General features: G+C 33.0%; 1 protein-coding gene across 1 annotated transcript in view; it reads left to right on the top strand.

The window, feature by feature from the left end:
- LOC120587738 (sperm-associated antigen 16 protein-like) overlaps positions 1-12891 on the top strand; it is a 448498-nt gene that overhangs the window by 109546 nt on the left and 326061 nt on the right. The window contains exon 3 of the mRNA XM_039844919.1: positions 6958-7143. Coding sequence (XP_039700853.1) covers positions 6958-7143 — 186 coding nt within the window. The remainder of the gene's footprint in view (positions 1-6957; positions 7144-12891) is intronic.

A 12891-nucleotide genomic window follows, 5' to 3' on the forward strand; every position in this document is an offset into this window, starting at 1 on the left:
GGAAGAGAATATTCCTGGAAGAAAGAACAGCAAACACAAAGGCGTTTTGTAGCTAGAGTATAGAGAGGGAGGAAGAGTAGTAGGAGAAAAGATCAGAGTGGTAACAAGGTGGGTGGTGGGTGGCTCATGGAGGGCCTTATTTCATCGTTAGGATCTTAGTCTTTACTCTGGGACATGAAAAACCATTGGAAGGTTTTGAGCAGAGGAGCAGAATGAACAGGATCTTTTCGGCTTCTATAATGAAAAACAATTGTAGAGGGACAAGGACAGAAGCAGTTAGGTGGCTACTGGAATAATTCTGACCTAATGCTTAGAATTTGTTATACTGACTTGACTCTATTAAATGTCCTGTTGTGAGGCTCTAAAGACTCAATGAGGTTGACTTTTTGCTAGGAATTGGAGATGTATTATTTCTGCTACTTACTTTATATAAGGTAATTATTTATTCACTGAATTTATTTATGGACTACATTTTTCCAAAAAAGATATGAGGTAGATAGAGGATATGCTGTTTTCCTGAGGCTATATGATAATATCATTCAATATGATGTGAAATTTTATATGTATAAAAAGACAGACAAAATTTAGAAGGAAATAATTTATTATGTCATAAAGTAAAGCTTCTTTAAGAAAGTAAATATCTAAATAAGGTATGGAGTGGTAAAATGGGGCACAGGATTCATTTGCCTACATTTTTCTTTGTATTTATAAACCCTGAAGAATTATCCATTAGAAATAGGACTTTAGGGACTGTGTCATTTTCATAATTGTGTTTCATTCGTTAATTTATAGATTCAACAGCTATTTATCGAGAGTCTTTATGTGCTAAGTACAATGCTAGGATGTAACAGTGAGTTCAAGTCTTGCCTTCATATATGTTACCGTCTATTGGCAGAGAGAGACAATAAATAAAATAAGTGATATAGTTTACTATATGGTGATAAATGATATAGAGTAAAATAATACAGAGAAGGGAAATGAGGACAGGCAAAAAGTGGGGGTGATATAATATTTTAAGTGGGATTGTCAGAGATACCCCCATGATAGTAAAGTTGAAGAAAAAGACTTTAATTGAAGGCACAGAACAAGCCACAGGAGTAACCAGAGGGGATAGCATCCTAGTGCCAAAGGAAGTGTGTGCAGATGTTCTGAAGGGAGAGTGCTTGGTATGTTTGAAAAACACAAAGCGATGCTGGATTGAGTTGTCTAGTATAGTATCTGTACCAACTGTGAAATAGATGAATGAATCTTCTATGTCTTGAAATCTCTTAGCACTTAGGCTAAATCCCAAAACCTCGCCATTGCCAATTAAGTCCCTGAATGATCTGGCCCTTCCTATTTCTCAGATCTCCATTCTGACACGTCCATTCCCCTAACACCACCACCCATTCCGCCTCCTGCCCCATTACCACGCTGACCTTTCAGCTTCTTGAGCAAGTCATGCCCTTCCCAGGGCCTGTGCCCTGTGCTTTGTGCTCTGCTCTGCCTAGAACATTGGGTCAAAAGAAAGAAAATGATAAGAAAGTACCAAATCTAGGGGGCTTGAGATAGCTGAAAACATTTACATTTAATACCCTGAAATTTTTTTCCAGACAAAAACCTAAAGTATGCATAGAAGCTCAATTTAAAAAAGACGAGAATAGCATTTGAGTAACCATAATTTATATATTAAAATATGATTAGCTAAGATTATGATTTTCAAGAATGTTTAATTTTGATGTGTCACTTGCTTACATGTATATGGCTGACAACTAGAGAATACGCAGAAACATGTTAATGTAATAAGAAAACTAAATAATAAAATAATCCCAAATATTTAAATTGCTACTTAAAAGTTTGAAGGCAATCTCGTGCTGTCCCTATCTTATTTCCAGGATGACATGATCTTCACGTAAAGTTTCATAAACTAACCTACCAATTTCTGTCCTTCTGTATCTACAATGTAAACAACTACATAAACACGAAGGATTCAACAGAGTAAAAAGAACTAGTAACATATTAGTAGTTTTAGAATTCTATGTTTTCTTTTTTTGTGACAAGATATCTTGCTATACAGAACTTGTTTATATATGTAATCCTAAATTATGTATATTATGTGGCCAGCAGCTCTATATCAAAGGCTAAAGGTTTAGAGTAACTTGTATAAAAGCATTTTCAACCCTTCTCTTTCAACTTTTAATTAAAGTTTGGGGGACTCTCTCAAACTGGCACACTAAATGTATCTCAAATATGTGTTAATATTTTTAAGGTAATCTAAATTCTAAATGTGAGCTTTTTATATGCAATCATTTATGAACTCAGTGAAACTAAAATTATATTTTTTGCCTATGCAAAGACAGTGAGTGAAATATTTAATTAGGTTTTGGTTACATGCTATTCTCCTTCATAAAATAATGTATTCGTAGTCTATGGTAACTGAGAACATTGTAACTGATAGTCCTTTTATAAATTTAAATAGTCCTATTGAGTAGATAGACACAGGTAGATGAGACTGCAATTTAATGGTAGTAATGTTTCTATTCCACTATTTAAATATGTGGATAATCAATTCTATATAAAAACTGAACTAGAGGTCACAAGATAATTTTTAAAAAATCCTAAGTTTGGGTAGTGCCTAGAATTAAAATGTGCTTTGTAAGAATCATCTTATTTGATCTTCAAAACAACACTTCAAGTTATATTGAGCAGAACTTATCATCCATATTTCCAAATAAAGACAATGAATTTCAGAAAATACAAAATATTTCTAAATATAATTGATATTATTGCTTACTTTTTGCGAAGTGTGAATTGGCTTGACCCACACAAATTTGACATGATTTATTTGTGGATTACTCATAAGCTGCAAAAAAATTGTTACTATAAATAACATTTCTTATGAAAAATAAATAATTTCCAAACAAACAAAAAAAAAAATTGAAAAAAAAGACACTATACTTTTGTAAAATATTTTTAGTATCTGGCTTAATAGATTTTTATCTTGAAAGACCTCCCTTCCCCCTTTTTTTCCAGTCTTAGATTTATTTATTTTGTCAGTTTCCTCAAGGAACTACTTTGGTCTTTATTGATATTCCATCATGTTATTTTATAGTATATATTTTCTAAACTTAGAGGTTCATGCTTAGTAGAACAATTTTGAGGCTGCCGTTTTTCATCATAATGAAGTAAAAAATTTCAGTTGCCTTCAAATAAAATACTATTTTGATTTTTTAAATTAAATTTATTGGGATGACATTGGTTAATAAAATTATATGTTTCAAGTGTACAATTCAATAATACAACATATGTATATTGAGTTGAATGTTTACCACCCAAAGTTAAATTTCCTTCTGTCACCACATATTTGATCCCCTTTAATCTTATCTACCTCTGCCCTCACCCCTTTTGAATTTACTTCATAGTTTTGATATGTTATGTTTTCATTTCAGTTGTACTTATTTACAAACATCCACTCTTATTTTTTATTTGATATGTAGGTTATTTAAAACTGTTTTAAAATTAACACATATAGTTTTTTTTAAATATATAATTTGGTTATTCATTTATACCAATTGAATTTTGATAAGACAATATCTCTATAACAATTATGTTAAATTTGTTAAAACTTGCATTATAGCTTATTGTCTGTTTTTATAAATGTTCCATTTATGCTTAAGAATAATGTGTAGTCACTAGTTATTTGGTGAAGGATTTTATATATAGCCAATAAAATTTGTAATTTTAATTTCTTAAATATTCCATATTTTTATTTATATTTTGAATTCGAATTAGGGAAATAAATGAGAGGTGTGTAAATCTTTCGAATTGACAATAGATTGATCATTTTTTGTTCTTATGGTTCTAACACTGTTATTTTTTATCAGTTAAGATACATTTTGTACTTTTACATAATTTAGTTTTTAAGCCTTTCTAATAATACATTTTTTCATTATATAGGAACTCTCTTTATCTCTAATAACACATTTTTGCCTTAAGGTCTTTTTTGTCTAGTATTAATATGTCTACTTCATCTTTATTTTTATTTCCTTTACCTAGATATCTTTTTTCATTTTTTTTTTTACTTTCAATTTTTGTATGTGCTTAGGCATTTAGTGTGCCTCATGAAAACAACATACTGCTGAAATGTTTCCTTTTTATCCAAACTGAAACATTTTGTCTTTTAACTTCCAGTTTAGTCTATTTGTATTTATTGGTAATATATTTGAATTTCTACTGTCTTTTTTTGTTTGTTTTCTATTTATACCACTTATTCTAGTGCTTTCCTCACTCCTTTCTTGCTTTATTTTGGATATGTTTATAATTTTGATAAAAGTTTATAATCGTTAGCCATTCTTACCTATTTCTTTTTTCTTATATCTGGAAGATATGTACTTTATTCCTGTTCTTATAAATGGTTACCCTTATCCTTTTACTATCTAGACATAATACAGTCTATAATGTATTAATGTACCTTCCCTTCTGAATAACACAAGAACATTGTTGTCAATATCGTTTTTGTGGTTTTTTTTTTTTCTAGCACTATGTACACAAATATTTGGATATACCGACATGTTTACCAAATTCTTTGTTCACCATTTCTTCATTTCAGATCTTCCTTCTAAATTGTTTTTTTCTGAAATATGTATTCTTAGCACTTCCTATAGGGGAGAACTTTGTTTAGCTGAAGCTATTTTTATTTGCCTATGTTTTAAGAGAGATTTTTGATAGTTCTAGATAGTAACATTATATTAATTTCTCTTAGCTCTTTGAAGAAATTCCAAATCTGCCACTTACTAGCTCTGTGATGTTGTTTAAGTGTATTGAAGATAATAATGGTGCCCATCCTATAGGATGGTTGTGAGGTATAATATATATAATGTGCTTAGTAGGGTTCTATCACATATTAAGCACCGTATAAATAAATAACATTTTCTTCTATTTTCTTCCTCTTCTCATTCTTCTATTATTATTATTATTATTATTGTTGTTGTTGTTGTTGTTGTTGCCTATGATGTTCTGAAGTTGACTAAAATTTATCTAAGTGAAGATTTCTTTTTATGTACACTGTTTATCCTGCTTGGTTTATATTTTTCTTTCTGAATCTATGGTTCTAAGTCTTAAATTTTCTAGTTTCTGTAAATTCTCAACCTGCAGTTCTTTGAGTATTGCATATACACCTTTACAGCTGTTCTCTCTTGAGGCTTTGATAAGGAAAATATATACTTTTTTTCCCGATCATCCCTATTTCTTAACTTTTATCATGTTATGAACTGAATGTCTGTGTCCCCCTTAAATTCTGGTGTTGAAGCCATAACCCCTGATGCGATGGTATAAGGAAGTAGGACCTAAATCTAATTATTATTAGATTTAGATGAGGTCATGAAGGTGGAGCCCCATGATGTGATTTTTGTTTCTCTCGTCACATTGTTTAAAGCAAGAGAGAAGTATGTAAAACTTATCTGAAAGGATTTTTCAGCCACAAGCAGAAATATACCATAGCAATTATTATACTAGAGCAAGACTTAATGTCTACAATTGCAGCTAGCCCATCAGAAAGATTTGAGAAAGAGGCATGGTTAAATTATATTTGATTTTTATGTTTGTTTGGATATTTATAGAAAAAATGTATCATTTGGTCTTTAATATTAAAAATTACAATTTTGAATGAGAAACATATATACAAACAAAAATCAGCAGCAAAGGACAGTTGTTAATATCTACCTATTAGTAAAGGACTCCCTGTAATACAGTAATTTTTTCAACTGTGCTAATTTGAAAAACAAAATAGACGTGCTTTTATAACTTCAATGAGAACTTCTTCACTCTATAACGCACCTTTCCTGCAGCACCCTTAAGCTCTTCCTCCACAGTGCTTATTTCTCTTTTGCACATAAGCATTTAATTCCCTCTGCATAAAAATAAGCCAAAAAAAAAAAAAAAAAAAAAAAAGCAAAACAACACTCATCTTGATCCTGCCATTTTTCCTCTTAGAAATACTGGGCATCTTTTCTTCTTCACTTATAGCATGACTTCATTCATTCACTTAAATATTTATTCTGGAAACATTTACTGAGCATGTCATTTGGTCAGTTGTTAATATTTGATGCTGTAGAAACAGGGAGAAGAAACACAGTTTTCTATAAAAAACACAGGGAAGGAGGGCAAGTAAGCAGTTTATTATATTCAGTGAGAGAAATATTACTAACGGATCACATAGAAGGGTCAGGCAATGCAAGAGGATGTGAAGATGATGGTATCAAAATTTTCTTGCAGTTGATATTTTAACAGATGTATCTGCTTATGTCATTGATACCCATTCATTTCTTAAACTAGCTCATGTATCCACCACTTGAAAGCTACAGCGTTTTTGTTTTTTGTTTTTGACATCTACTACTGACCTAAATGGAAAATCTAATGATTCTTCCTCAAGCACCCAACATTTGAAAATCTTTCATCTCTCAAGATCTAGCTCAAAAGCCCCCTCATTTATGATTCACTTTTCTCTTCATCTTCCAAACTATACTTCTGGAGCATTTAATTAATACAAATAAAATCAAAGCTGTATTGTGTTATTTTTTTGAAATTATCTTAGCCCACATCTAAGTTGTCAGCATTCTGAGGCTAGATCATCCACAGACCCTAACACATAACCCTGAACCCAACACATGCTAATATGCTAATATATATATTATATATATACTGATTTAATAAATTAAAGCCAAAAAATGTAGAAGAATTAATCTAGAAAGTGCGATAGCAATTTTTCTCAACTCGAATTACTAAATACAAGTACAATTAAGTATCTATTTGTGTAGACTTAAGATTCAGGCATTTAGATATGCCATTAAAAGTAAAAATAACTCAGAAACACACACACATGCACATACACACATACAAATTACAGAATACAACCATTCAAAAATATATTGTAAATAGTGTTTTTTTTAACAAATTACCTTTTTATGTTTTTTCAAATAGTGGAAACAAGTTGGCTACTTCAAGTGGTGACACTACAGTTAAGTTGTGGGACTTGTCTAAAGGCAGTTGCATTTTGACCTTTGAAGGACACTACCATGCAGTATGGTCCTGCACGTGGCACTCCAGCGGTGATTTTGTGGCTTCTTCCTCATTGGATACCACCAGTAAAATCTGGGATGTTAATAGGTAAGAAGTACTTTGAACATTATTAACCCTCTATGGTGATAAATATACATTGGTAATGTGTTTTTCTCCCTATGCAACCACTGAGAAATATTAAAAAGCTCATTGATAAAATTATACAGAGCTACTTAAAAAAATCCCTGTAAATCCATTTCTAATTCTTTTAATCTTTGTTGATAAAATGAGTCCTTTCTAAATGTACCCTATGTAAGATCAAGCCTATGTAATAAGATTAGAATTGCTCCATCGGAAAGCTGTTTGTTTTAAGCAAGATAGAAACAAATACTTATATTAAAGAGTTATGTTTTAGTTCTCCCTTTCACAAGATTGCCACTCTTTGTATTATCAAATTGTTTGATAATATAATGGAAGTAATTGCTTATGCTTAATTTTAAGATAATATTTTCCAAAATTAAATGCTTCTTGGCAGTTCACAAAGCGAAAAAACTAATGCAATTCATTGTATGCAAAGTCCAATAAATTTCATATGAATATAGAAGGTTTTCATTTTGATTAAATTCGAGACAAATATATTTACAGTGTTAAAAAACCTCATTCATGTGTATTTGGATGATTATTACATCCTGTTAGATATACAAATGGGATATAAAGAGCTATCAAATGTCACAAATGCTTCAGCTAGCTAAGGTATTATAAAATCATCAGTCACACTTCTGATTGCTTAATTATTGACCAATGCCCAGATTCCCAATATAAGTGATAACAGCTCCTAAGATTTTAGGTAAACAGTTTTCACTGAGCCATTGTAGTTTATTTTGTAAGAAAAAGATGGACTCGTTTTAAAGGTGGACACTGTTGCTTTGAGGTCATGTGTAAAACCAAGTACCTTGAACAAACTTTCTCTTTTCTTTATTGAACCATAGGTAACATATTTAGACAAAGGGCAAGTAAAGTGTAGCAGTAGATGTTGCTTGTAGGAGACTGCAAGGCTGGAGGAGGAAAAGGGGACTTGATTCTTTCTGTGTCCTTCCTCTGGACTCCTTTTGAACTTGAAGTTCCAACGGTCATCATCCAAGCAATACTTCACCTCAGTAACAGCAGTTCATTCTTACAATAGCTGAAGGCAGTTGTCAGTTCTTTCAGTGCTAGCAGAAACAGGTGCATGATGCTGTCATCAAAGACAGTAACCCCAGCAATTAAGTGCCCTCTTCTCAGAGATCTGTGTTCCCAGCTCTGCATGGCTCCTCCGCTGAGGTGCAGAACACCAATACCAGCAGAAAAGTAAGTGCCCCCATGCAGAGGGCTGAGTTTCAGCTCCGCAGGCACCTTTCTTCAAGGTTCTACATTTCAGTAATTCCACCCTATTCCCCTTGTTCACTCAGTCCTACAGGGGGCAGCTCCTCCCGGCAGTTGCTTTTTCATTGGTACCCTAAGGTTTTCTTTTTCTCTTTTTAGTTACCTAGTTAACAACTTTATACATAATTAACAATTCCATATATAAAATCCTTAATGTTAAAATTATAGGTGCAAATTCTGTATCCCGATTAGACCTTGACAGATACAGGGCAGTAATGGACAACTAGCATAATCCACCTGAGTTATAAAGATAAAGCTAAATAATGTTGGAATACTCTGTATGAGGAAACGTGGCTCTGAATAATGCATGCTAGAGCAATTTCTAGCTAAAATAGTGACAATTTAAGATATGTTTTAATTCTCATATGGGTACCATTTAGTTACCTGAAGTAATCGATCATATTTAATTCTTAATTTTATGTTTCTAATTACATGGCCAAATTTTATAAATATTTATTGTAGTAGATTATTGCAATTTTTAAAAACCACTTTATTGAGGTATGATTGGCATACAAAAAGCTGTAAATATTCAATGTATGCAACTCAATGAGTTTGGAGATAAGTATACACTCATGAGATCATCACCCATCTATGCCATAAATATAAACATCACCTCCACAAGTTTCCTCCCACCCTCTGTATTTATTATTATATTTTGTGTGATAAGAACACTTAATAAAAGATCTAGCCTCTTAGCAAATTTTTAAGTATACCATATGAGCTAACAATAGGTACTATGTTGCCCAGTAGATCTCTAGGACTTATTCATCTCATATAACTGAAACTTTAACACTAGTATCTAATTTTAATTTGTACCACCTTTGGCTTAGATGAGGCTCCTAATGTCTTAAGCAATCATAGTGTTTAAACCAAACTATGGTTAAAAACTGATTCCCAAGAGACTCAGCCTTACTTTGAAGAATTTCAAACACTTTGACTTGGCAGCTTTTTTCCATAACTGTTATATCCAAATACTGTCTTCCAACTGATATGCAGTAAATACTGATATAAGAGATTAAAATTACTCCGGATTAATACCATAAAATCCTTTTCATTTCAAAATTCCCATCAATGTCAAGAACTCACCTTTATCATCAAAAACAGAAAACATACCAACTCAGCTTCAAAATTGATATGTTTTCTGTCTTTGATGATAAAGTAGACAAATATTGACAAATAAGGGAGAAGCTGATTGTTTTTATGGTGGCTATTGTATCTTTCAGAGTGATAATTAAAGCACTGAACTGTAATTTACGATTACTCATGGATCTATGCAGTGTAGATATGTCTAAAACTAGTGTCAAGCTTTAAAATTTCATAGCTTATTGGAACCAGCTTAGTGACTTCCTCTAAAGAAGAGGGGAGAGGTTATTTGCCTTGATAAGATTTTGGTAGTCGTTCTATTCTGGGTCCTATACTCTTATCCTAATGCCACATAGTTATTAATTTTAAAAGTTCTATTGATGGACTCTTCTGTTCGCCAGAGAGCATGCCTTATTCTCTCCTGCTGTCTGTTCTTCTCTTTGGGCCCATGGCCCAAGCTCTGCAGCTGTTCCCGAATCCGACATAACCTACCAAGACCATCCAATTAGCTCCTCAGCAGAAAGTGGGATGACTGAGAATCATAATTAATATAAAATATTTGGATCAAGAGCCACTTTTACCAAATGCTAGCAAGAGCAATATCTGTGGCACTTTTAGCATGGATACGTCAACACTTGAGGTTTCTATGAATAATTAATAGTAATACTTCAATGATCTTCTGAATGATCATTTATATAAAGTGGAAATTTACATATGTTTCAATTTGTAATCATTGATTTCTACCTTAATTTTCAAATATATTCTTTAAAAAGAGTCTTAAAAATGCATACATGCACACTTGACCACACCCACACACACCATTGTATTCTAAGCAGAGAGTGCTTGGCACATGGCAGTTTGGTTGCATGAATGATGAAGAAAACATCAACACATACATAGAAGAAAATGTTCTTTCTGCTCCCATCTGCATTCAAACTATAATTTAATTGTTGTCTTATTCTACATTAATCTATAAAGTGATGAAAATGGGATAGGAAAAATAAGAAAATATCTCAGTTGACTATAAAAAAAATTTGTGTTTCTTTAAAGCATAAGATTATCAATGAGTATCCATGAAATGAATTACCAGTGTTGGGCTATGTTACAGACATTAGAAAATCCTAAGATTCCATTACTGCCCTCAATGAGATTACAAGCAATTTTAAAGTGCAGCAATTTTGAACCAGAGACTATGCAGCGCATCACCAATTTATAATATCGGATAGGGTTGACTTCTGGCTACTTTTCTTCCAAGTATCTAGATATTTGGCTTTGAGGCTATACCAAACTGTCACTCTGGGGTTTGGGAAGCAGACCACTTGCCTGCTTAGTTTGTAGCTTTGGAGGAAGGGCTTGGAAACAGCCAAAATGTTGCTGAATGTGGCTGCCCCCTCTGCTTTTAACAAGATATTAACAAAGGCAAGAATTGAGTCATTTGTAGCAAGTTTGGGAGGAAACCAAGAACTTTGTAAACTTCAACAGCTTCTGGACCCCCAACAGTAGGAGATAAATCTGTTAATTTTATATCTAAATGTATTGTTTTAGATGTCCACAAGATTAAGGTGAGAGAAAAATAAAGCAAGTTTAAGAACTGTTAGGCAAAGTCATTTGATTACTGCTGCATTGTATTGACTATCAGCAAAGATATCAGAAACCTACTATGTTTTTGAGAAAATTGTGTTAACAAAGAAACCATGAACCTATTCTTAATAACCCCATGACATTTCAAACTATAAAACAGTACTCAGAGCCCTTAACTTGCATCCAAAGGAAGTGGATTTCTAGTGTTTTACATTTCACACTGAAGGCACCCACATCAGATGTGTCCATAGTGAACAATGGACAAGGAAGAACCATGGAACAAATCCAGAGGCCAGAGAACAATGGGCAAAAGATTTCCTCATAGAGAGAGTCATGATCCGATCAACAAACTTTCTTGAGTACCATGGCAAAGTTCCTCATGATGGCTGCTGAGATTCTGTCATTATTTGAGTTAGTGACTTGTGTTTGTCCCATTTTTCTGTTTTCTGTATTGGAGTTTGTATTGCATTTAGTCTGTCCTTGCTTCACCAGTGTACATTGTGTTTGTTGTGGTGGGAAGGGCAAACTTGTCTTTTATTTGGTTGGTCACCAGAACACTAGAGACACTTTGAACCCCTTGGAGCAGATTGTGTGTATCATGCAGAGATCTTGGACTGAAATACATGCAGTAAATGAATGAGGCTTTGTGTTTTCTTCTTTTGGAGGAGGATGTCAGGGGTGTTGGTTAGTGAATACATGTAAAATGAAGGATGGCACAGATGTTTGGTGAACTAAGGCAGATATTGTTAGCCATTCACCAGAATCCTCTCTCTCCTTCTGCCATATTAGGTGGGCACTGTCTGTCTATCTAAACGGTATTTCTCAGCCTCCCTTTTAGTTAAGTGTGGTTGGTTATGTCACTATGTTCTATACAGTAGAATATTAGTTGAAGTAATATATGCCATTTCAATATTTCCCCCACCTTGTGGTGGGATAGGATATTAATGACAATGACCAGAGTAATCTTAGAAGCCAATTATTGAAAATGACAGTGATTGTCAGCCTGCTTAAAGCCACCCACCTTCCTTACCTCCTTCAGTTAGCCTGCAACATTTTCTGCATTCTATAACGAAAAGAAAATAAACTTTTATTTGAGACATTATATTTCCAGTCTGTTTGTTATAGCACTTGAGTCTGCCCAGTCCAATGTAGGCACCTGGTGAATATTTTTTAGGTGATATGTTGTCCCCTCATGACATACTAATAAGGCAACTAACACAAGTTCTACAATATTCTCAAAAGTATTTGGATAGAGTAGTAATGGACATTCTGTACTACTGTGCTGAAAATAGATGGCTATACAACTCCGTTTGCCTTTCTTTTTTTCCTTGCCCCTTCTCATTTCCCATCTTTGATGTCTGCTGCAATACCGTTGGAGCCTATGAAGTCCTACTTGCCAGCAGCAATACCTGTGAGTCAATTGGCTTACATGCAAGTTAATGCCTATAAAAGAAGCTGTAAATTTTAAGAAAACATGCAACAATAATATATTACTGTCTCCATCAGTGGAAATCTGAGGTCAATGATAATTATTTTATTTAAGCTATAAAAAGCACTAAGAATCCCAGTTTTATAATAACATTGAATATATTTACTGATGAGAATTGGTTTTTCTGATTGCAGTCAAGCTGATGGAATGTGAATAGTACCTTCCATGTGGTTGTCCTAACAGGTTTGGGTTGTTTTTTTGTTTGTTTGTTTGCTTTAGCCCTTAACTCTGTTATGTGCATTATTTTAGTCACTAAGCTATAGCAGTGAATAAATTAAAAA

Source organism: Pteropus medius, unplaced genomic scaffold, assembly GCF_902729225.1.
Source record: "Pteropus medius unplaced genomic scaffold, Ma_sr-lr_union100, whole genome shotgun sequence".
NCBI classification, from domain to species: domain Eukaryota; kingdom Metazoa; phylum Chordata; class Mammalia; order Chiroptera; family Pteropodidae; genus Pteropus; species Pteropus medius.